Source organism: Elephas maximus, chromosome 13 (assembly GCF_024166365.1).
Source record: "Elephas maximus indicus isolate mEleMax1 chromosome 13, mEleMax1 primary haplotype, whole genome shotgun sequence".
In the NCBI taxonomy this organism is placed as follows: Eukaryota; Metazoa; Chordata; class Mammalia; order Proboscidea; family Elephantidae; genus Elephas; species Elephas maximus.
The window spans coordinates 65,083,592-65,109,794 of record NC_064831.1 but is presented as its reverse complement, the minus strand read 5'-3'; the positions used below and the strand labels follow the sequence as shown (position 1 = coordinate 65,109,794).

The following is a 26,203-nucleotide window of genomic DNA, read 5'->3' as shown; positions in this document are numbered from 1 at the left end:
TAGAAGAGACGAGCTGCGCATCAGGTTCTTCAAGGCTCACAAACTCTCCACATGTGGGTACTCGTGCATACTTTCTGCCCCAACCTGGATTATCCCCGCATCCCAGACCACCTTGGCCCTTTCTGGGGACCAGAAGGTTGGAGCTAGGACCATAGCAGGATCTGTAGGCCAGAGGGAACAGTCCTGGCTCCAGGATGGCAGCCATCCAATTTATCACTGTTCCTCTTCACCAATCTTAGAAATGGGGCGACTCACTGAATGACTTTTTCTTCTTAGAAAAACCCCAACCAAGCCTCAACCTTGGCCACCACCCTGCTGGAAGCCAAGGAAGATCAGAGAAGCCTGTAGAAGCCTTCAGGGTAGGTGGGGCCTCCACCTTGCCCCAGCCCCTCCACCTCACACCCACTTGCCTTCCCCAGACACTGATTGCATGCCAGTCCTAGGAGAGGCCACACAGACACTGCAGGGACAGTCTGGTAAATGGTCTGTCACACTCCAAGAACCAAGTCCTGTAGCCCCATTTTCTTCAGTTAACCTCATTCCTTCCAAAGGCCCTGGGCCCTAGGAGATGGCATGACCCCTAGAAAGAGCAAGGGCTTCGAGCCAGTCAGAGCTTCCCCTCCTACTAACTGTGCGACCTCGAGAAAATTAAATAGCTTCTTTGAGCCTCAGTTTCCTCATCTGTCAAATGGGGATAATAATAACCACCTAAGCGTTGCTGTGAGGATTCTGTTATAAATGGTGGCTGTTCCTTCACAGGGCATGGCTTCTGAGCAGTAACCCCCTCTAGGGTCCTGTATGTAGGGTGGCCATACATCCTGGCTTGCCAGAGACAGTCCCGATTGACGCCTGTTGCCCTGCGAGTTTATTAATAGTGTGACCTTCATTCTCAGAAGTGCCCAGTTTAGACAATAAAATACACGGTCAGCCTACCTGTAGCCTTTTCTACTCCCAGTTCAGGTCTAGCCTGTGTGAGCAGCACCACCCATTTTGACTCTCCTCTCTAAGAGGCCATGTCTTGGTTTGTGGTTTGGAGAATTTTTATACCCTTCTCTCCAAGCCTCAGGATCTCAGCTTTTAAATGAGGATAATAATACTTATCTTGAAGGATAGTTAGGAAGATTAAATGAGGTAAGGTGTGCAAAGCACAGTGTCCGGAACAGGCCAGATGTCAGATAAACATGAGCTCTCTCCCATGGCCTTCTCTTCCTTTCCCATCATGCCAATTTTCCCAGATAACCCCCACCTGAGAGTGTTACTCTGGAGCTCAACTTCACCCCTACTAGGAAAGCGATTTTCAGAAGTCAAGGGGACACAGCGGGGTTCCAGGTAATATATGAGCTCCCAAGCCAGGGCCTGCCCATGATCTCTCCTGAGAGCAAGAAATAATCTTCACCCCAACTCCCCAACTTCTACTGCAGGCCCTGAGGGGCATCTCAGCTCTCCTTGCCTGTTTACATCCATGAGTTTCTGTCTGTGCTGGATGCTTCCAAGTCCATCACTAGAGCTGGACACCCTTCAGCCCACACCTATTTTCCCAGACAAACAGAAGTCATCTTTGAGCTCTGCTTCATCTTCTAGGAATTCAGAGGCCTGAAAGGGAGTCTCCTGGGCCTCCAATCCTCAAGGACCTACTATCTGGGCCAGCAGGCAACGGGTAACCATGTATAGTAATCTCAGCAGATAAAGCCACCATGAGACTAGCCCACTGGAGCAACAAGACAACATGCTCACAGATCACACCTGAGTTAGCATCATGACCTCCAAAGGCCCCAAAGTTCAAATCTCCCATCTGCCTTGGGCCCTCTGCCCACCTACTCCTGACACTGCTTTGCTATTAGACAACTGGCAGCTCTTCTGGCCTGATCCTTCCCATTGTCTTGCCCCAGGTCATATCAAACCTGGCTTCTGTGTATGCTGTAGAATATTTGGTTCCACCAGGAAGCTCTTGGTGTAAACAACCTGTCCATCACTGGGTTCTGACTCCAGGGCTCTTTGTTCAGAAGCAGTTGCGTGACATTTCTGATTTTCGTGCTGCCCTAGAAACCACAATACATGTACGAAGGAAGCTATGGGAGGAAAAAGGTAATGAAGCAACTACTAAATGAGACTGAAAATACAGGTATCTGGTGGTGGTGGTGTGTGGGAGGAGGTGTTTCACTCAACTGATCACAGAGAGGTAAAGGCTAGTGAGGGTGGGGCCCTGACTTTGTGGTGGCAACAGCTTGTCTGGAGGTAGCTGTAGAGCAGAGAGAAAAGAGAAAACCCTGGCTCCAGGGTTGACACTGCACTGGTACATGGCACTCAATATTCCAGCCATAAAATAGAATTAAATATATTAGTCAACTCTGTCATGAAGCTGTTGTGGTAGGAGGGTAAAATGAGATCAAGGAAATAAAAACTCTTAGCAACATAGAGAACACGTATCACATACCCCTTTCCCAAATTTAATCTGGGGCTCCATGTGGCTCAATCTTGCAGTCATGCTCGGAGAAGTACACACTGGCAAACAAAAGGAATTTAAAAGGAACTCCAATCTTTACTTGGGTCTCTTGAAGAATATTAAAGTGTGTCTAGCCCACAACTCTAGGTAACATTCCTCAAGGCTCTTTATTTCCCACCCCAACCCCTGCCTGCCCACCATCTTATACGCTTAGCCCATCTAGAATCTCTATTAAGTCAACTCCCAAACTATACCCCAACTCCTGGCCAGTCCACAGGGCTTTGCTCCAGCCTCTCCACTCAGGCCACTGTCAGCTCCTTATTACGTAGTTGACCAAACCTCTTTGCTCCTTGCTTTAGTTTCTCTCCCACGTTACTCATTATTAGAATTTACCACAACAAAGAAAACTCTGGGACCAACCCAAAATATAAGACTCTTTCCCCCTTTCTTTCCATCTTCCCAGTTCTGAATCTCTATTCGTTTTTCTAATTCCACACCACAAAATGCCCAGGAACCATGAGGTCACACTGAACAATCCTACAAGGTCAGGAGAGAAAAGTTTGTGGTAAGCAAAGCAAAATTCTTTTTAGTGGGTTGGTCTGGGGACTGTTAATCTTGTGCCAACAAGCAGACAATTGTCAGTAAATTTCCCTTCCCCCATGAGCTATACAGACAGTGGCTTTTATAGTTTCCAATCATGCTGATTTTTCTTCAAACCGGTATTCACTTTCATAGCTCACCTCCCTTCCCAGGACCCGCCCCCCTCCCCCCCCAAGCAACAGAGGTTTCCCACCTCTGCATCCTGGCTTCCTCCCTGACTCCAGCCTCTCAATTCTCTGATCTGTCCTGCATATACCACCCAGCTAATGTGCACCACAGCCCACATTTACCACATGCTTCCTCTGCTCAAGCACCTTCAATAGCTCCCAACTTTTATAGCACATGGGAAACCCCATAGTGCCTATCTTAGGTATCCTGTATCAACCCCATGATACACCCTATATCATTCTTCATATCCAGTTTTAACTATATTGGTCCCCCGTAAACACCAACCTGAGTTCTGCTCCCTCCAAGAAGCCCACCCTGACTGCTTTTCACTTCTGAAGTATGGCACTTAAAGAGTCAATGCCACATAGTCATACCTTTGTTTTTGCTGTCAGTTGATGATCTTAATTGCTTTATATTCTTGAGTCTCTTTCCCATAAGACTGTAAGCTCCTTAAGGTCAGGGACCTCAAAGGCTTATAAGAAGCACATAAACCAAAATTAAAAACCAACTGCTGTCTAGTTGATTCTGACTCATGGCCACCTCATGTGTTTCACAGTAGAACTGTGCTCCAGGGTTTTCAATGGCTGTGATCCTTCAGAAGGAGATCTCCAGGACTTTCTTCCAAGGCACCTCTGAGTGGATTTAAACCACCAACCTTTTGGTTAATAACTGAGCCCTTAACCGTTTGTGCCACCCAGGGACACCAAGGAGCACACCAAACACCTGTTGCTGTAGAGTCAATTCCAACTCATATAGGACAGAGGAGAACTGCCCCGTAGGGTTCTAAGGCTGTAATCTTTAGAGAAGCAGAATGCCACATCTTCTCCTGGGTCCAACCGCCAACCTTTCAGTTAGCAGCCGAGCACTTAACCACTGCGCCACCAAGGATCCCTAAAGGAGTACACAGGGGCCCTCAAAAGTTATCTTCCTCTATTAACTCATGACAGGAAAAACAAGAGTTTCAACTCCACAGACCTTGATGACAATCTCTGGATGCCCCTGTCAAGTCATTTTTATGAACTTCTGGTTAAAAGGCAGACGGAATCCTTTTTAAAATTTATGTACTTATTTATTTCGTGGTAGATAACATATTCATCTGATTCAAAACTTAAAATGAAAAGTCTGCCCTACCTTTGTTCTTCGACCACTTAGTTCCCCTGCCAAGAGGCAAATAATGGACACTGTTGTTAGATGCCATCAAGTTGGTTCCGACTCATAGTGACCCTATGTACAAGAGAACGAAACAGTGCCCGATCTTGTGCCATCCTCACAGATGTTGCTTTGTTTGAGCCCACTGTTGCAGCCACTGTATCAGTCCATCTCGTTGAGGGTCTTTCTTTTTTTCACTGACCCTCCACTTTACCAAGCATGATGTCCTTACCCAGGGACTGGTTCCTCCTGGTAACATGTCCAAGGTATGTGAGACGAAGCCTTGCCATCCTCGCTTCTAAGAAGCATTCTGGCTGTACTTCTTCCAAGACAAATTTGTTCATTCTTCTGGCAGTCTATGGGTATATTCAATATTCTTTGCCAACAACATAATTCAAAGGCATCAATTCTTCTTCGGTCTTCCTTATTCATTGTCCAGCCTTTGCATGTATATGTGGTGACTGAAGATACCATGGCTTGGGTCAGGCACACCTTAGTCCTCAAGGTGACATCTTTGTTTTTTTTAACACTTTAAAAAATCAAACCGAACTCATTGCTGTCAAGTCAATTCAAACTCCCCGTGACCCTACAGAACAGAGTAGAACTACCCTGTAGTGTTTCCAAGGAGTGGCTGGGGGATTCAAAAAGCCTACCTTTTGGTTAGCAACCAAACTCTTAACCACTGTGCTACCAAGGCTCTTTTAATACTTTAAAGAGGTCTTTTGCAGCAGATTTGCCCAATGCAATATGTCATTCAATTTCCTGACTGCTGCTTCCATGGGCATTGATTGTGGATCCAAGTGAAATGAAATCCATGACAAATTCGATCTTTACTCCATTTATCATGAGGTTGATTATTGGCTCAGTTGTGAGGATTTCCATTTTCTTTATGTTGAGGTATAATCCATACTGAAGGCTATAGTCTTTGATCTTCATCAGTAAGTTCTTCAAGTCCTATTTGCTTTCAGCAAGTAAGGTTGTGTCATCGGCATATTGTAGGTTGTTAATGAGTCTTCCTTCAATCCTGATGTGCATTCTTCTTCATACAGTCCAGCTTCTCAGATTATTTGCTCAGCATACAGATTGAATAAATATGGTAAAAGAATACAACCCAGACGCACACCTTTCCTGATTTTAAACCATCCAGTATCTGCTTGTTCTGTCCAAACAACTGCCTCTTGATCTATACACAGGTTCTGAATTTCTCAAGCTGAAAGAACTGAAGAAAAAATTCAAGCTTCAAGTTGCAATACTGAAGGATGTTGTGGGCAAAAAATTGAACAATGCAGGAAGCATCAAAAGAAGATGGAAGAAATACACAGAGTCAACGTACCAAAAAAAATTGGCTGACATTCAATCATTTCAGGAGGTAGCACATATGATCAAGAAGGTATTGAAGGAAGAAGTCCAAGCTGCACTAAAGGCACTGGAAAAAAACAAGGTCCCAGGAATTGACAGAACAGCAATTGTCTTAGTTATCTAGTGCTGCTATAAAAGAAATACTACAGATGGATGGCTTTAACAAACAAATTTATTTTCTCACAGTTTAGAGTCTAGAAGTTTGCATTCAGGGCATCAGTCTTTGTCTCTTCCGCTTCTGTTTTCTGGTTCCTTGGAGATCTGCATGTGGCTTGGCATCAGTCTTCCCACATCTCTGCTTGCTTAATTTCCTCAATTTACATTTTGTAAGAGATTGACTCAAAACACACCCTACACTAATCCTGCCTCCTTAACATACCAAAGACAACCCATTCCCAAATAGGATTATAAACACAGGCATAGAGGTTAGGACTTACAACACGTATTTTTGGGGGGACACAATTCAATCCATCTAACACCAATTGAGATGTTTCAACAAATGGATATGACACTGGAAGCGCTCACTTGTCTATGCCAAGAAGTCTGGAAACAGCTACCTGGCCAACCGACTGGAAGAGATTCATACATGTGCCTATTCCAAAGGAAGGTGATCCAATGAAACATGGAAATTATCAAACAATATCATTAATATCACATGCAAGTAAAATTATGCTGAAGATAATTCAAAAATGGGTGCAGCAGTACATCGACAAGGAACTGCCAGAAATTCAAGCTGGATTCAGAAGAGGACGTAGAACCAGGAATATCACTGCTGATGTCAGATGGATCCTGGCTGAAAGCAGAGAACACCAGAAAGATGTTTACTTGTGTTTTATTGACTCTGCAAAGGCATTCAACTGTGTGGGTCACAACAAATTATGGATGACAATACAAAGAATGGAATTCCAGAACACTTAATTGTGTTTATGTGGAAACAATGGACTAGTTCCATGTTTATTTTTCAATAGATATTTGATGCACAAACAAGCCAGTAAGAATATATTCTTTTCTCCCCCTCCCCGCACCTTTTCTTTTAATACACAAGCTAACACACAATACATTGTTCTGCACCTGGGTTTTTTTTTTTCTTTTTGTTTTGTTTTTACCAATTTATCTCACTAATCATCTCATATCAGCATAGAAAGCTTCCTCATACTTTGTTTTGTGGCTGTGTAGTAGTCCAGTATATGAATGAATAGTAACTTACTTAACCAATCCCGTTGTCAGACAGTGAGGGCGTTTCCAGGTTTTTACTACCAGATACAGTGCTGCAATAAATAGTCTTGCTCATACACAATAGTGTCATACAGTGAGAATATTTGTGGGACAAATTTCCTAGAAGTAGAATTGCTGTTGTTGTTGTTGTTAGGTGTTGTCAATTCTGATTCATAGAAACCCCATGTGACACAGTAGAACTGCCCCACAGGGTTTTCTAAGTTGTAATCTTTACAAGAACAGATGGCCAGGTATCATAGATTGAATTGTGTCCCCCCAAAATATGTGTGAATTTGGCTAGGTCATGATTCCGAGTATTGTGTGGCGGTCTTCCATTTTGTAATTGTCTCATGTAATCATCCTATGTGTTGTAAATCCTAATCTCTGCCTGTGACTGATGAGGCGAGATTAGACTTTGTTAAAGAGGATTAGGGTGGGATACGACACCCTTAATCAGGTCACAGCTCTGATCTGATGTAAGGGGAGTTTCTCTGGGGTGTGACCTGCATCACCTTTTATCTTATAAGAGATAAAAGGAGAGAGAAGCGAGGGGGACCTCATACCACCAAGAAAAAAGAGCAGAGCACGTCCTTTGGATCCAGGGTCCTTGCGCTGAGAAACTCCTGGACCCTAGACCCAGGGGAAGATTGATGACAAGAACTTTCCCCCAGAGCAGAGAGAGAGAGAAAGCCTTCCCCTGAAGCTGGTGCCTGAATTTGGACTTCAACCCTCCTCAACTGTGAGAGAATACATTTCTGTTCGTTAAAGCTATCCACTTGAGGTATTTCTGTTACAGCAATACTAGACAACTAAGATACCACATCTTTCTACTGTGGAACCACTGGGTGAGTTTAAACCACCAACCTTTCAGTTAGCAGCCAAGCACTAACCATTGTACAACCAAATAGAATTGTTGAGTCAAACATGTAAGTTTGATGGATATTTCCAGATTGTTCTCCAAAGAGGTCATTATATCAATTTACACTCCTACCAGCAATGTAGGAGGAGCCCTAGTGGCACAGTGGTTAACAGCTCGGCAGCAAACAGAAAGGTCAGCAGTTCGAACCCACCAGTGGCTCCTCGGGAGAAGTATGTGGCAGTTTGCTTCCACAAAGATTGCAGGCTTGGAAATCCTATAGTTCTATTCTGTCCTACCAGGGTAATTATGAGTCAAAATCGACTTGGCGCCTATAGGCACCAGCAATGCATGACACAGCCAGTTCCCCACACCCTCAGCAATCTGATAGGTGAAGGCTTTCATTTCAGTACTTTGGCTTGCATTGCTCTCCTCATGAATGTGGCTGAGTGGCTTTTTAAGTTTTTTTTAATCTGTGAACTCTGTTTTTATCCTCTGCTCACTTTTCTTCTGTGTTCTTAAGTCTTTTTCTAATCAATATAGTAAAAAAAAATAACCCGATGCCACTGATTCCGACTCACAGCAACCCTGTTAAGACAGAGTAGAACTGCCCCACAGGGTTTCCAAGGAGCAGCTGGTGGTTTCAAAGTGCCAGCCTTTCTGGTTAGCAGCCAAACACTTAACCACTGTGCCATCAGGGCTCCTATCAATAATATAGGAGCTCTTTACATATTCAGGGAATTAGTCCTTTGCTATGCGGTGAAGATGTTGTCTCCAGTCTGTTTGTCTTTTGACCTTGTTTGTGAGCTACTGCTAGGCAGAACTGTTCATTTTTTGCGGCCAAATTTATCAATCTTTGCTTTCATGGCTCCTAGGTTTTGTGTTTTGCTCAGAAAGGAACAGGACACCCTGACACCCATTTTTGTCAGTACAACAAGCTTGGAATGGCTCGCTGGGTTGTGACAGGCACAGAGAGGAACAGAACAACTCCCGGCCTCCAGTAGATCCCAATTTTAGGGGGACACAAAGTAAACTGCCAATTACAATTCCATGTTATAATAAATAGCAGGAGGTACAATGGGAACCTGGCCAAGGGCCATCTAATCCAGCCAGAGGAGGCTTCCCACAGGCGGCAACACCCAGGTACATTAGGAGGCTGTGTGGAATCAGCCATGTGTCACCCTCCAGTAAAGGCAGCAGCATGTGCAGAGGCAGGAAGCAAGAAGTAATGTGGCTTCTTCAAGGCCGTTCAGTCTGGCAAGGGGAGGGAGCCCTGCAGGGTCAGCATCTGATAAAGGGAGGGGGAGCTTGAAAGGTAGGCCAGGGGCAGTGGCGGTTCAGCGGTAGAATTCTTGCCTTCTGTGGGGAAGACCCAGTTTTGATTCCCGGCCAGTGCACCTCAAGCGCAGCCACCACCCGTCTGTGGATAGAGGCTCACACGTTGCTATGGTGCTGAACAGGTTTCAGTGGAGCTTCCAGACCAAGACAGACTACAAGAAAGGCCTGGTGATCTACTTCCAAAAATTAGTCAGCGTAACCCTTTGGATCACAACAGTCAAATCCACGATTGATCGCGAGGATGGTGCAGGACTGGGCAGTGTTCGTTCTGTTGTACATGGGGTCACTATGAATTGGAAGCGGACTCAATAGCAGCTAACAACAGAAAGGTAGGAAACAGCCAGATCACAAAGGGCCTAGTGAGTACTGCCCAGGAGTTAGGACCTTACCCTGAGCTAGTGGGGAGGCAGCAAAGGGACATGGTGGGTCATGTGGAGGAAGAGTTGGAGGAGACAGCCTGGTGTGGAGGCAGGGCACCAGGTTGGGGGCATTCGCCAGCAGCCATGGCTGAAGAGAGATGCTCCAGGCTGCCAAACAAAAGGAACTACAGACTTCCTATTTTGTCAAAATGTCCTATTGTGTCATACTTTCAGAATTCCATAAAAATTGTCAGGGAAGCTAGTGCCTGAGAAACACGTCTATTCAAGATGATGACAACTTCAAAAGCTTTGACTCCTAGTGGGAACAGCCACGGTTAGCACCCCACCCCAGCACTCCATTAGCAAACGGGGCCAGGGAAATACAGTTCAGACTCTAGCAGCCATGTCCTCTTAGCTTCTGTCTGGCTCAGGGAACACCTGGGCTCTTCAGCCCTAGCCTATGTCTATTTACCCAACCCTTCCCCTACCATTCAAGGTGGGCAACACAGATGCAGGACCACGTGAGTGGGAGACACAGTGACAGACCCCCAGGGTTGGAGCCTCCAGCTCTAGAGACATTTTTCCTTCTAGCCAAGAGCCTCTATGTTGCTCTGAGTAGTACAGCTGTTTTCAAAGGTACCAACCTAGGGCCTGCAAATGTCTCTGTTCCCATGGCCCACCGAAGCCTTTTAAAATAAGAATCTTATAGCTGATCTCCCTGGGCAACTGTCCTCCCTAAAGTGCCCAGCAAAGAGCCTCGCCTGCAGAAAGCAACCAGGAAATGGTCACCCCACCATTCGTTAGCAGGTTGCTGAAGGACAGGAAGGGCAAAGAAGAGAGACGGCAAGTTTGAAACAATTTAAATGGAATTTGGGATTGTCTCTGGACTTCAGTTATCCAGACTCTCCCCATGCCCTCAACCCCCAAACCAGCCAGAGGTTGTTTTTTTTTTTTAAATTGTGCTTTAGGTGAAAGTTTACAAATCAAGTCAGTCTCTCATACAAAAAGTTATACATACCCCACTGTGTACTCCTAGCTGCTCTGCCTTAATGAGGCAACACATTCCTCCTCTCCACCCTGTATTTCCCGCGTCCATTTAACCAGCTCCTGTCCCCCTCTTTCTTCTCCTCTCACCACCAGACAGGAGTTGCCCACATAGTCTCAAGTGTCTACTTGTGCCAAGAAGCTCACTCCTCACCAGTATCATTGTCTATCTTATAGTCCAGGCCAATCCCGGTCAGTAGAGTTGGCTTCAGGAATGGTTCCAATCTTTGGCTAACAAAGGGTCCAGAGACCATGACTGTCAGGGTCCCTCCAGTCTCAGTCAGACCATATAGGCTGGTCTTTTTAAGAGAATTTGAGATCTGCATTCCACTGTTCTCCTGCTTCATCAGGGATTCTCTGTTGTGTTCCCAGAGGTTGGCTCTCGATGCTTCCATTTTAGTTGTAACTTCTTCAGTGTCCTAAGACAATTTTATCCCCAAAGGTCACTTGGTTAAGTCAAGTGCAGTTGAAATAAAGGTTCTTGGAGGCTGACAGGAGGCCTTGGTTCCAGCCAACACTGGTTCCCTCGAGGACACCTCTACTCAGTTCTCTCAGGGCATGTAAGGTGCCCACCAGGCCTACAAGGCAAGAGGGCAGGAAGCTAGCCCCAACCTCAGCTCCAAAATAGGCAAACAAGCCCCTCCCCACTGAGGCCACACCAAAAAGCCATTAGGCCAGAGGCAGGGCAGCTGCAGGGTTTCTAGGCCAGACAGCATGATCTCCCTGGAATCCTGATGGAGTCTACTTCCCCTGCTCTTGTGTGTTGTTAAAGGGGGTGGGGAATGCAGACACCCAGGGCCAGCCTCAGGCACAGCAAAGCAGGAAGGACAATGGAAGAAAACTGGAAAGAAAGGAGCCTGGACTCCAGGGTAGGGCCAGCCCCGCTGGCTCTGAGTATGTGTGCCTGTTACTCGTATCAAGGGCCATGTCGACTTAGGTCAAGGATTTTATTTGATTGTGGCTATAGCTCCCTGGTCTATACACATGTTCAACTTTAACTTCTATTTAACATTTATTAGGAAACCCTGGTGGAGTAATGGTTAAGAGCTACAGCTGCTAACCAAAAGGTCTGCAGTGCGAATCCACCAGGAGCTCCTTGGAAACGCTATGGGACAGTTCTACTCTGTCCCATAGGGTCGCTATGAGTCGGAATTGACTAGACGGCAATGGATTTGGTTTTTGGTTTATGGTGGCACAATGGTTAAAAGCTTGGCTGCTAACCAAAAGGTCAGCAGAATTTACCAGCTGCTCCTTAGAAACCCTATGGGGCAGTTCTACTCTGTCCTATAGGGTCATTATGAGTCAGAATCAACTAGATGGCAATGACTTTGGTTGGTTTATGTACGGTGGGTATTTTGCACACATTACCTCATTTAAAATCGCAGAAACTTAATGGGGGAAAGATTACAATGCAGATAAGAAAAAGTAAGGGTCAGAAAGGCTAAACCCAGAGCCAAAGCTCATACTGCTAGTAAGTGGCAGAGCTGGGATTTGAACTTGAGGCTGTCTGGCTTCAAAGCTCTGTGCCCTTAACCACCATGTTCTATGGGGACTAAGGGGTGCCAGCCAGTCATCAGCCCAGACCCTTCCCCAGCCACACTTAGCATTGGCCCTGATCTCTGAGACCACAGACAGGCTATAAAAGAAAGACAGAGTCTCCTAGAAGGTCATTTATTTCCCCAAGCCCCGATCTCATAGTCTGGTCTGTGGAAATCTCGCAGGCTTCCCTGACTACATGGCACCAAAGAGCTGAGGCTCCAAAGGCCCAGCCACGGGCCCACCATGTTGGGGAGCTCTAGCTGTGGCTGTTTATAAACGGGGTTCCTGGGCAAGGGGAAGCATCAAGGTTCCTCAGTCACTCAGTCGTCCTCCCAGGAGCACCAGGCCATGCCCAAGCACCCCGAAGTTTGCTCCCCCAGCTAGCTGCACTCACCCTAGGAGGTGGGGTAGGGCTCCAGACAGCAGGTGTCTTTTGGTTGAAAGAAGCTGGGACTTAGGTCTTCAATCCAGTTTAACCTGGGGCAGGCGAGACCCCGGGAGGCTCTGGAGCAGGTCCAGGTCAGAACCCTCCTCAGCAAACTAGGGCGTCTTCACTGTATCATGCCAACCTTCTTCACCAACATTGACTGCAAAGGGACACACGTGCCAGAAATCCTGGTTCAACTCTGCTGGAAGCCATCGTGCTGAGAGAGGATTTCTTTCACTTTGTCCACAATGGTTCCAACCTCAGCCATGGCCCCCAGACCTGGGGAGAAAGTTCTGCTGTGGCAGACAGCCCGCCAGAGGAGCAAACAGTACCTGCAGCCCCCAGAATGCTCCTCCAAGTGCTCCACCCAGAGCCATGGCATGAGACAGCCAGGACCATCTCTGCCTGACCCAGACCCATCAAACCCCTTCTGAGACACCCCCAGCACAGGCCCAGGGAAGAAGAGGTTGCCACCACAACTGTGTACAGCTGTGTGCAAGGGACTATGCCAAGTGCTTTACATAGTTACCGCATTTAATCCTAACAACTCTGAGAGGGAGGACTTATGAGTTCCATTTTCCAGATAAGAAAGCTGAGCTCAGAACCCTTTTGCCCAAGGTCACTACAGACCAGGATGGCAATGCAGATCTGACTCCAAAGCCAAGTACCCCCTCAGCCCTGGGCTGTGAGGATGGCCTGTGAGCCTGGCAAGGCACTCACCTTGGTCTCCACACACCAGCGTCTTGGCAACACAGGGGATCTCGACATAGCCGAAGGCCTTGAGCTGGCCCACCTGCTGTGCAGTGATGGGGTGCTCCCACATGGCGGTGTTCATGGCAGGACAGAAGAGCAGGGGCTTGCTGCGATCCCAGGCCCGGATGACACAGGTCTGTGAAGGAGGGCCAAGGCAGGTGTCCTGTGCTCTCTGCCAGCCACCCCATACCAGCCCTTCCAAATCCTACTCACCGCCCTGGGCCCCACAGCCAGCAGCCCCAGCCATGAACCTGGAATGCGGGAGCTGCCTCACATTCCCCTGGAGGTGGAGGCAGTGTCCCCTCGCCCCTCTCCACCTCCCCACAGGCACCACAGGAGATGGTCAACCAATACTGAATTATCCCCCTCTAAGAAGATCTTCCTCCTGGGCTGATAGGTCTCCTACTCCACAGTAGGCTTACACCTCTCGGGTAGAAGCAACCCTGGGGAGCAGAAGGTAGGCTCTGTGGTTCACCGAAACTAATAAAGAACCAGACTGTTCATCACCTGGGGGCCCATCTACCCAAACACCAGCTCTACTTCTAGGCCAAACAAGGCCTGACAATGACAACAACCGTTTCACATATATTACCTCATAAGCCCTCACTGGGACCCTGTAAAGAAGGTACTGTTCCCATGTCACAAATGGGGAAGCTGCAGCTCACCCAAGAGGCAAGTAGGTATCCAAGGTCACAGACAGACAATGGCGTAAGGCTGTGCTGGCTCCCTCCACCACACAGGCAGTCTCACTGCCTCCAGCTCTCCACATCATCACTCTGAGTCACAAATCAGAAAAGGGACTGACCATCCCACGGTCCTTGGTGCCATGGTTAAGAACCCAGGGCCCTGAAATCACACAGACTTGGGTTCAAACTCTGGCTGTGCTTTTTCTTACTAGTTGTGAGAACTTGGACAAGGTACTTAATGCCTGAAGCCTCGGCTTTCTCGCTGCACAAAACCCTCTCATGAGGTGGTTGTGAGAATGGGGGGAAAATGTTCATAAAGCCCTTAGCACAGGGCCTGGCAGAGAGTACTGGCTCAAGAAACGGTTGCTCTGGCTATTACTACAGGCATGAGCTCTCTGGGCTGGGGGCTGCCTGGGAAGAAATAAACTCTGGGCCCACGGGGGTAAGCACCCTGGGCTCTGCTGCTCCAGGCACCTCCTCCTGGGCCGTGAGTCCCTTGGGGAGGCAGGGGTTAGCACACCCTTCCTCTGAAGTGGAGCCCATCTGGGAAAAGACAGAGGGTGAATCCAGAGAACAATGCCACCAGCAGGCCAGAGCCAATACCTGCCACCCTCGGTGCTCCTGCCCTCTCTTTGGGACAGGAAGTGGGACAGCAAAGAGCCTCAGGATCTGGCTGCTTGCATCATCTCAGACACCAGCGCTTGTTTCCCACCAAGTCCTCTCAATACTGCAACCAGGCTATGAGTGTACGGTTTCAGTCACACTTCCTCTTGGCCACGTGTCACCTGCTGCTTCTGCAGAACTTATAAGCATACCTAGACGGCGTGTGGGGTTTCTAAGTACCCAGAGAGCAAAGCACATCAGCCAGACCAGAAACCCCAGCACCTCGCATCCCACAAAGATCAAGCTTTCCCCACCTCATCTCAGAGCTCAGGGCTTCCCGGCCTGACAATAGCCCCTTGGAACTGACCAGAAGCAGGAGGGATAAAGGAGGGTATTAGTTCCCATGGTCAGTTCTGTTTGGCCAATGCTGGGTCCAGTGCCTTAGGCTCTGCCCCTGGGAATCCACTTGGGCAGGGAAGAAGGCCTGGCTCCCTGTCAGGAGCCCAGCTTCCAGCCAGCCTGGGACCCAGGATAATCATCTCTTCTTTCTGGATCTGATTCCTATCTAGCCTATCAGGGCCAGGGCCTGAATGGGCCCAAGTGCACACAGAGATGGGCCTCACCCAGGCCAAGGGCCTGCAGGCCCACACCTAGCACACTGCTCTAATGCACCCCCAGTTCTGAGTACTGGAAAGGAAGACCTGAGGGAGGGAGGGAGGGAAGAAGCAGGGTGGCACCCTTTCAGGGATACAGGAACACACATCTACTGAGAGAGGACACAGCCACAGACCAAGGGTGACAGCAGTACAAACTTTATACAATTTGAGATTCCCTGAAACACTTGTGTCTTCAAATAAAACCCTTGAAGGCAAATGGCCTGTTGCTTGTCTTGGGAACATATCCCTCAGTCAACTCAGAGGAAGGAGCCCCAAAGGTTACAGGAAGTGGTGGCAGCTTTGAAGAACAAAGGGGAGCAGAGATTTTGGAAGAAAGGAAGGAGCCCTTGGAGAACTGGCCCAGATAGGGGCTCACCTCCCAGAGGTCCTGACCAGCCCATGGGAAGCCGGGAGATTTGGCAAGATGATGCTGGTCACACACAGCTCTGGCCCACGCAGATGACAGTGGCAAGGAGCCTCATCTGTTCCAGCCACCCTGTCAGGCTTGGCACAGCCCCACTGGGAAGCCCATCTCGATAACTCTGCCCTCCAGGCTCTCCCTCCTCTGCACTCCTGTAACACCCGCTCCTGGACTCACGACCTGTGTCTGGCTCTTCTTCTGGTCAAATGACGTGCACTTATTCAAATGATGCTCAAATCACTGTCAGGTTTTTGGAGAAGTGCCTTAAGAGCCCATTAACAAGCATATGAGGAGACTAATGTTTCAGGAGCCCTGGTAGCACAATGGTTAAATACTCAGCTGCTAACAAAAATGTTGGCGGTTCAAGTCTACCAGTGGCTCTGCAGGAAAAAAGACCTGGAGATCTGCTCCCATAAAGATTACAGCCTAGGAAACCTGATGGGGCGTTCTTCTCTGTTCTGTAGGGTCACTATGAGTCTGAATCAACTTGACGGCACCCAACAACAACAAATCTCATGTCTGACACCCCCAAAATATCCTGACCCAGTTTTTCATTATTCACCTTCTTCACCATATTAAACTCTGAAGAACTCCTGGCTGTTTGCAAAAGTAAAATTACTAATGACCTCATATATACAATATGGATTTGTTGAATGGCTATACCGTGCTTAGCACTGTATGAGGCACTAACTCCACTGCCAAAGGACCAAGAGGGCCTGCTCACTGTGGGCATTAAGACTGTATCACACACTAGAGCATATTCCTTTTCCGTAGTGCTTCCTGCCTGCACAGGTGATCTAACCTCTTTCCTTCCAGACTGAACAGCTCCCTGTGTGGGTATGTCCCTCAGTATGGGGCCCGGCACACAGTAGGTAAGAGTTTACCATATGGGGGACAGGGAGGGGAAGGAGGGATGAGAGCAATCCTGCCCAAAGCATCCCAGGATGATTATATAAATAAAGGTGGCTCCCCTGTAAGTGCAGCAGCTCCCTGAGGTCCCTTAGGCCTAAGACAATCCCCATTTTGCACAGCTGGACTTCTCCTTCTCTCCTCCACCATCATCAGCTCTCATCTCTCACCCTTTCTTTCTCCTCCAAGTTTTCCCTTAATCAAGGAGAACTGCATCTCAGCCTTGTGCCTAAAACTATGAGAGAGACACCTGTGGAGAAGGTTACTTCCTCAAGGAAGTAACACCCTTACCAGATTTCCCATGAGTATATCCAGACTCTGGGGAAAAGGCAGAGCTGCAGAGAGGGGAGACCATGGGGCCAGGCAGGGAGATCAGTGAAGGAAGGCAAAGGGAGAGGAGCAAGGGGCTCAGGGTGGGCATCTGGCTGAGCACTAAGGGGTAGGCAAGAAGTGGGTGCTCCCCAGACAGCACCGGCAGGTCAAGTCAACCCATCAGTACCAGGTATGTCGACCGTCTTGCCAAAGAACAGGTAAGGCTGGGTCTGGGAGAGGGGGATCAAAGGGAAACTGCCGCTCTCCCTGAGCAAAGCTGGGCCCCACTGTTATAGGTTTCCAAGGCAAGAACCCTGTCCAAGGAATTCAGCAGCCCAGCAAACTGGGAGTGAGGCCCAGGGAGGGATGAGGACACCAGGGAGTCACTCACAAGCAAGTTGTCACAGATACCACTGGCCACCTTCCCGAGAGTGTTGGCATCCAGAGGTGCTACTAGCATGAGGTCTGCCCACCTGCGCAGGTCAATGTGGAGAACTGGGTCAGAGCGGCACTTCCACATCTGGCAGAGGGAAGAAAACGGGGTCACAGTGTGGAGGAAAGAAGGGGAGGAGATAGGAGGGGCAAAGCAGACAAGGTACAATGAGTCAAGTACTCAAGGGAGAAACCACCTGACCTGCACCACTGCCCAAGTCCACTGCCATTCCCTCTCAAAGTGGAGCAGGCAGGCATTGGCTGCGGAGCCAACGGCCTGAGAGAAACCAGGCCTGAGGAAACAAACGGCCCTTGTCTCTCCACGCTATTCCCTTTATGGTTCAGTTTTCAAGAGAACTGACATCTGGCAGCAAGCTCCTGGCCTGTCTGCTTGGGGCGGATGCTTGGGTTGTCTAAGCCAATGGAAGCACTCGTGGTGGTGAGAAATGGAGGGGGTGGGGTGGGGAAGAGAGCCCAGCCAGAAATGTTCTAGGGCTGAGAATGTTTAAAAATGCCTGGCAGGGTACCCCTGTGAGGCCCACACTCAACGTCTGGTGAACTGGCTGGTGCCCGCCCCTCTGCGGGAGACCAGATGCAGAGCCGGGCGGCGTGGGAAGTGAGGCACTCCTGACAGCCCTGACACTGGGAGCCACGTGGACAAGGGTGGTGGGAACAGAGCTCCTCTGTGGTTTCATCAGCCCAGATAAGTACAAGGACATTCAACTTTGGGCATGGGGCCAAAGCTAAGTTCTGCCTCAGGTGGGAGGAGACTGTGGGACTCCCACAGGCCAGAAGCTAGACAGATGTTTTCCTCATTGCCTCTGGCCAAAGGGCCTTGACCGCTGACTTGAGCCCAGCCTGTCTGCTCTGGCCGTCAGAACCCTAGGCTGCAGGAAGGACAGTCCTGGCGGTAGAAATACAATGAACTCAGCCCTCGGGCCCCCAGCACTGACCTCCCATTCATCAGCGTCGCTGTAGAGGGTGACAGGAACATCCTGGGGGCTGTAGAAATGTTTGGCTCTCTCAGTTGTGACCACTGCTACTTCCAGCTGTCACCAAGAAAAGGCAGAAACTGTCACCATAGCCACAGGCGGGGAGACCACACGAGGGCCGGGTCAAGCCAGCGCTTGCTTCATGCTTGCTTCATCGCTGGCTGTGGAGAGGACTTCCCCCTCCTTGGCAGCAGCGAGCCCCACGTTTGCATAGCTACTTCCGCTGTCACCCAAAGTCAGGCCCTACCAGGTGCTGCGGTTTCACTTCCCCATCTACAAGGGACTGCTGGGGAATGAGTCACCAACTGCCCAGGGTATATAAAGCTGCAGGCTCCTGCACTCGGGCAGAGTGAGGCCGGAGGCAGAGGCAGGCAGTGACAGGAAGGGCCTCAAGGCAACAGGGCCGAAGAGGGCATGGCAGGCAGGAGGGGGCTTGGGGCTCAGGCCCACCCCAAGAGGCTCACAGGTCCTGAGCTCTGGGCCATACCACAGTCCTGCCCTCTGCAGGCCAAGGCACTGGGGGGCTAGGGCCTGTCACGTGTTGTCTGAGTCCATGCCTGGTGAGAAAGCAGAGACCCTTTGCTGAGTACTTCTAGGAACACAGCCTGTGGCCTCAGGCTGTAGATACATGCCAGGAAAACCAAATCTGTGTGCCCTATGTTCATGGGGTGAGAATAAAGTTTACCTTCACACCACTCGTGAGAGGTTTTACTTAGTAAATGAGTTACACAAACAAGGGGGATGTTTAACTTGCTGAGCAGAACAGACTGTGAGAAACAGCACCCTGCGTTGTGAAAGGTACTCAATGGCTTACTATCATTTCTAAAGCAAGATGTCGGACTAACATGCTGGCAAACTAAAGGGGCCCAGAAGAGGATAGCCAGGAGGAGAAGCATGTAGGAAATCACATCTTTGGGGGAACCGCTGAGTCAGAGGAGGACGTTAATCCAGGAGGGAAGGAAAGTCAGGGTGACAAGGACAGAATTGTAGAATAACCAGTGCAGAGGTCATGAGTGGCAGCGTTTGGGCCAGATCCAGCCTGCAGACATGCTTGGTTTGCCTGCATGGGGTTATAAACATTATTGAGCCAACATAGACAAATTGAGAGATTTCACACTAAAAAGCAGAAAATTCCTGCCTTCTTTTGCAAAACTGAAAGTTCAGGGGATGCTGGACCTACTTGACAAGGACTTGCTGGGGCCTGTCCATGCCATCTCAGCCCAGTGCCCACCCACCCAACTGTCTCACCAAGGCCCCCCTCCTCCTTTCTTTCCTGCCTATTGTGGGATGGTGTGGCAGTGGTGGTCTACACAGCACCTGAGAACAAAGCTGGGACCAGGGAGTAGGGAAAAAGGCCAACCAAGGAAGAATATTTTCTCAATTACAGCTCTCCTGGGAGATGTGTCAGAAGGTCTGGGGTCCCCAACTCTACTGGAGACATCTCTACTTGTCTATTCACCCTCTACCCTCCCCAAAATTTGCACAAAACCTAGGGATACTGGACTCAAGAAACCTGGAACATCACGTCCCTGACACTGAGTATCTTTCAGTGGAAACTGAGCCCACACCAGCTCTTCTGGCAGCCACATCCCCCTACTGATGTATGTGGGGTTTGCAATCAGCAAAAACTCAGAGAAGTCCTTTCCACCTATGCAGCTACTAAGCCACAAGCCCCGAGACTGTATCAGAGCAGTTACTTTTCTGGTCCCAAATGCAGTCCCTCACATTTCCCTGGTAAATTCCACCAGAGTTGGCCCATTGTTTGCTCAGTCTACAGAGAGCTCCTGAGGATCTCAACCCCATTATACTTCCTGGCCTGCTCTCAGCCCGTACCACCATCAATTGGCCCCTGAGACACTAGTCCAAATCACTAACAGAACAAGGTCAAGGGCAGAGGCCTTCCACGAGGCTGGGGGAGAGGGAAGAATGAACCCTTTCCAAGTAGGTTGTTCACAGGTTATAAACATACTGACATCATCAGCTGGTCCCCAAGGATATCCTAACATCTCATCAAAGCCTTTACCTAAATCCTCATATGCTTTTGTCTAATATCCAAACAATAAACTAAACTTGCCATGTCTTGTTCCTAATGAACCCAGTCTAATCCCAGTGACGAACGTTTTCGAAGAGTTCACGAGCCTTGTCTGTAGTAATTTGTGAAGCCCACCTTCTTCCCCTTTTGATAAAGGGATAATACTTAGCCCTCCAGCCCCAGCCCCTCTGCTGTTTGCCACGCCTCCTGGAAGGTCACCAACCAAAACTCACTGACCTCAGCACCCCAAGACAGAACTTGTCCAGATAAGGAGATGAATTACCTACCCTGGGTTCAAGTCCCTCCAACCACCGTTTGTCCTACTTTTTCAAGCTCAAAAGCGAAGTCGGAAACAAAATGAGGCTCAAGGAGTTCCCTCCCATTGCTCTTTATCCCCTGCTAACATCATACCACTGGCCTCCAGCGCCAGACAGTTTCATTTTTCTTTTTCCAAATACATGTACCAACTTTCTTGGTCATCCTGAGTTTTATCACAAGCTTCAGCTCACTCTGGGGATCTCTGGCCCATACTCTTGCTCTTTGGTTACATGAGCTCCTTGCATATAACTGCCTTCTAATCTTCCTTCTGAGCCCTGGTGGCACAGTGATTAAAAGCTCAGGCTGCTATCTAAAACTGTGGCAGTTCAAATCCTCAAGCTTGTTCCTTGGAAACCCTATGGGGTAGTTTTACTCTATCCTATAGGGTCGCTATGAGTTGGAATAGACTCAATGGCAAGAGGTTTGTTTTTTTTTTTTTAAATCTCCCTTCAGTAGAGGGCTTCCCAGGCAACCGTGTCAGTCTCTGGACACATACTGACTTCTTTTCCTCTGGGGCCATGTTCTTGCATTTCTAAGAGCTTCCCAGGCACCCTGAATTATTTTTAAGAACATCCTAGGTCAACCTCTCTATTCTGAAATTTAGAAAGCTGCTTCCCAAAGACCCTGTTCTTCCACTCCCTCCAACTCCCAAGCCTCTGCCAGTTCTCAAAGTGGAGGACAGTGCCTCCTGCCAGACCTCAGAAACAGTCTCAGTCCGTAATGGTCCTGTGCAGGGACTCTTCCTCCCTCTCAGCTCTACCCTTTCTTTCCCTTCCACCTAAGATCGCAGTGCCTTCTTACTGCCTCCCACCCCACTGGGCCCTAGGGACCTCTACCTGGGGGCCTCCCATTGTTGTCAATCATGCACTTGAGTCTCCCCTCCCATCTCTTCCCCAGCCTCTGGGTTGATCTTGCTCTCAGTCACCCTCCCAGGCTCACAGAGGCACATTGCCAGAGAACCTCCGAGGGCCAATGTCTTCACCTAAAGAGTGATGTGAAGAGTGTGTGATGGGCAGTCCTTGCTGGTGCTCCTCCCCTGAGCACACTGAAGCAACTACCTCTCCTTACAGGTGACCCTGACCCCAGTGCTGCCCGGCAGGCAGGCCCAGGCCAGTTTTTCTGGTTTTAGAGGATGTCACTTGCTCTGATTCATCAGCCTTCTGGGCTTTGTTCTTTCATTTTCATTCACTCAGCCAAAAAGGTCTTGGGAGCCCTGGGTTTCTACACGTAATAAAAAGAATGTTGTGTTACCTTCTGAGGTACTAAGCAATTCAGAACATTCACTCATTGGCCCTGACCTTGTCCCAGCAAATGCCAAGGAGCCCTGGCACGGCAGGAATCTTCTTGAGGTCAGGAACCTCCTAGGGTTTCTCTTATACCCTCCTGAGTCCTAGAAGAAGTAGGCTTGGCGTTAAAACAGCACTTCCCACATTACGGGATTCTTGAAAGGAACTCTGTGCACGGTCTTCTGCCCAGGTTCCTGTGAACAGTTTTTATATCAAGTATTTTTAACCTGAATATCCTCGTGCAATGGGACTGAGGCCTCGCCAGGCCCCATCACATGAGCTGCCTGCACTTTGTCCCGCATTTAGAGACTCCTTCCTCAAACCTCCAGGCAAGTCTGATTTCCTTTTCTCTGCTGAAGAGACATCGGCAACCCCGATCTGGAAACAGGGGCTCCTGGAGAGTCAGGAAGAGGAACTGGAAATAGAATTTGGGGTGATACTTTCACTGTTATTTTTAGGCCCTTGTCTGGGCCATGCTACTTCGGGGCAGACTATTAAAGAAAACTGTGGGGAAGCATTTTGCAGCCACAGGACAGACAAAGCCCTTGTCCTGAGCTTCCATCTGAAAGCCTGTCATGCAGCAGCTTTCCCATTCTCTCTTAGGAACCCTCTGTCCCCCTTCTCACGAGGCTCTGGGGGAGCACCTGCTCTCTCATCTCCTCCAGACAGGCCTCCTGGGCGGGGGGCTGTTATTTTGTCAGCTCCTCCTGCCATTCAAGCACAACCATGCTGTCAATCCTCTGTGCCCTTTCTCAGCTTGAGAAAATTCTCAAGAAAGGAGCCAGAGAGAGGCAATCTATAGACGCTCATCACGGAGATGAGGTTCTAGGGTAGCAGTGAAGGGCCCGGCGGGGGCAGGAACTCTAAGCCTGGGGCTGGGGGCTGGCTGCTTCTGACCAGCAACCTAGAGAAGCAGGTGAACGAGCTGCAAGAGAGGAAGGGGCCAGCCAAGCCTGGCAGAGGCATAAATAGACACCTCAGAGCCCTCTGGTCCCGAACAGACAGTTTCCACAGCCAGACCACAGAGCAGACAGGTGGCCCCGCCCAGAAAGAAATGAGAACCTCAAACCAGGTCCTTGTTTCTTCTGCTGTCTTCTTTCCTCAATGAGCACTTAAGAAAAAGCATAAAGTTACAAAGAAAACAAAAAGTAGGCCAGAATCTCCCTACCAAAAGCCTCACTGACTTTTAGAAAATAAATATACACATAAGGTTGCCGCTGCTGCTGCTGCTGTTAGCTGCCCTCGAATTGGCCTCTAATCACAGAGACCCCATGAGACTGGGCCGCTGTGCTGCTGCTGCTGCTGTTGGCTGCCCTCGAATTGGCCTCTAATTCACGGAGACCCCATGAGACTGGGCCGCTGTGATCCACAGAGTTCTCACCGGCTGAGTTTTGGAAGGAGATCACCAGGGCTTTCTTCCGACTGCATCTTAGTCTGGAAGCTCCACTGAAACCTGTTCGGCATCACAGCAACACGTGAGCCTCCACTGATAGATGGGTGGTGGCTGTGCACGAAGTGCCCTGGCCGGGAATTGAACCGGGGTCTCCCACATGAAAGGGGAGAGTCCTACCACTAAACTACCAATGCCTCATACCTATCAGGCTTTAAAAAAAAAATTCCTTTGCCATAGAGCCAATTCCAACTCATAGCAACCCTGCAGGACAGGGTAGAATGGCCCCATATGGTTTCCAAGGAGTGGCTAGTGGCTTCGAACTGTGACCTTTTGGTTAGCAGTCGAGCTCTTAACCACTGGGCCACCAGGGCTCCACCTATAAGTCTAGATACTTAAAACTGAACGGAATGATCCAAAGTTTAAAACAAAAGCCTCTCTTCCTGCCCGCATCTCCCTCCACAAAGGCAACTACTTCCAGGGGACAAAAACTGTAGGCACTAACTCAGATAGTGAACAGATAGATGTTATACAAAAGTAGTTGCCAAACTTGTCCTATAAAAGACCAGTTAGTAAATATTTCAGGCTTTGTCACAACTACTCAACTCCGTAGTAGCACAAACACAGACACAGACAGTATGTAAATGAGTAAGTGTGGCTGTTTTCCAATAAAACATGGACACTGAAATTCAAATTTTGTGTAATTTTTGTGTCACAAAATATTCTTCTCTTAATTTTAACTATTTTAAAATATAAAAATCTGGAGTCCCAGGGTGATGCAGAGTGTTAAGAACTAGACTCCTAACCAAAAGGTTGGTCATTTAAACCACCAGGGATGCCTTGGAAGTAAGGCCTGGCAATCTACTTCCAAAAGGTCACAGCCTTGAAAACTCTGTGAAGTGCGGTTGTACTCTGCATACTTGGGGTCACCATGAGTCAGAATAGACTCGACAGCAACTAACAACAACAACAATACTGATTACAGGGGGCCTAAGTCTTTTCATTGCTTACAGCTTTAATTTGCTGTTGTTGCCTATCAAGAAAAGAGCCCTGATGGTGCAATGGTTAAGCGGTTGGCTGCTAACCGAAAAGTTGGCAGTTTGAACCCACTCAGCAGCTCTGAGGAAAAAGACCTAGCGATCTGCTTCTCTAAAGATTACGGCCAAGAAAACCCTATGGCAGTTCTCTCCTGTCACATGGGGTCACTATGAGTTGGAATTGACCTGACAGCACTCAACAACAATAAGCCTATCAAGAAGGTCCTTCTTCCCTCTCCTCTCACCTGGTCCACTTCCCTTAGGTTTCTCTTTCAGTGATGGTAAACAATTACAATTCTTGGAAAGATACATTTATAAAAATATAAAAACCACTGTTAGCTTGCAGGCCACACAAAAACAGGCAACAGACCAGATTTGGCCCGTGGGCCATGGTCTGCCAGCCCCTGCTATATACAATAAATAGTTCTGCACCTGCTTTTTTCACTTGTATCTTAAGGACCATCGCACATCAGCACACAAATCCACCACTGGTCTAGTAATCCAAACTGCATTTAACCTACTCTCTACTGTTGGACATTTTGATTATTTCCAGTTATGTTTTTGTTTTGAAATTATAAACAATGCTATAGTCAACATCCTTATACATATGACGAGCTTTGTAAATATACCCTACAGCATTCAAGCCTACGGGTGAATTAAGGGCTGTGCACATTTTCAAGTTCTCTAGATACTGCCAAATGGTCCTCTAGAAAAGGAGAGTTTACTTCATACTGTGTTACAGGTTGAAACGTGTCTCCCCAAAAGTTGAAGTCCTAACCCATGTACCTGTAAATATAAACCTATTTGGCAATAGGGTGTTGTGGATTGAATTATGTCCCCCCAAAATATGTGTTGTAAATCCTAACCTCTATGATAGAAACCCTGGTGGCGTAGTGGTTATGTGCTTATAGCTGCTAACCAAAAGGTCGGCAGTCGGAATCCACCAGGTGCTCCTTGGAAACTCTATGGGGCAGTTCTACCCTGTCCTATAGGTCTCTATGAGTCGGAATCAACTGACAGCAATGGGTTTAGGTTTTATTTTATGCCTGTGGTTATAATCCCATTTGGGAATGGATTGCCTTTGTTATGTTAATGGACAAGATTAGTGTAGGGTGTATCTTGAGTCAATCTCTTTTGAGGTGTGTAAAAAGAGATACCAGCAAGCAGAGAGATGGGGTAAGAGAGATGCCAAGACACATAGAGATCTATAAGGAACCAGGAAGCAGAAACTGAAGAAACGAGGACCTTCCTCCACAGCAGATAGACAGAGAAAGCCTTCCCCTAGAGCAGTCACCCCGAATTTAGACTTCTAGCCTCCTAAACAGTGAGAAAACAAGCTTCTGTTTGTTAAAGCCATCCACTTATGGTATTTCTATTACAGCAGCACTAGATAACTAAGATACAGGGGATGTATTCTGTTATGATACTGAAATCATAGAATAAGGTGGGTCCTAAACCTAATCCCTTCTGAGTGGTATCTTACAAAAAGGGAAAACAGACACAGAGGAAGAGACCATGTGAGGAACCACCGCAAGCCAAAGAATGCCAAAGAACACCCGATGCTACCAACAAGGAAGGACTCTCCCCTAGAGCCGATGCCCTGATTTCTATTTTCTAGCCTCCAAAACTGTGAGACAATAAATTTCCGTTCTTTAAAACCACCCGCTTTGTGGCATTTTTACAGCAACCAATCTGTTGCCTGTTTTTGTGTGGCCTTCTTGTTACATTTTTAAGTTTGGCCTGTTGTATCTGGTTTCTGAAAACAGCTGGGCAATTAAGGTGCTCTTTGTCTTTCTAAAACAGCTAGGCAAGTAGGGGCTACACCAGCCCCACACTGGTGCACTAACTTCAGGAAGGGAGGGGGCATGAAGCAGTCATG

The 26,203-nt window shown here is 48.4% G+C and overlaps 1 protein-coding gene across 8 annotated transcripts in view; it reads right to left on the bottom strand.

The window, feature by feature from the left end:
* PPCDC (phosphopantothenoylcysteine decarboxylase) overlaps window positions 1-26,203 on the bottom strand; it is an 83,757-nt gene that overhangs the window by 48,455 nt on the left and 9,099 nt on the right. For 3 of the 8 annotated variants that reach the window (XR_007519892.1, XR_007519893.1, XR_007519891.1), the window contains exons 3-6: window positions 18,223-18,318; window positions 17,229-17,357; window positions 13,218-13,386; window positions 12,465-12,776 (exon numbers count right to left, since the gene is read on the bottom strand). Coding sequence is in view for 3 of the 8 variants with exons in the window: in XM_049905722.1 (XP_049761679.1) it covers window positions 12,691-12,776; window positions 13,218-13,386; window positions 17,229-17,357; window positions 18,223-18,318 (480 nt within the window). In the remaining 5 variants the exon portion in view is untranslated. The other 5 variants (XR_007519890.1, XR_007519889.1, XM_049905722.1 and 2 more) reach the window with 5 other exon arrangements.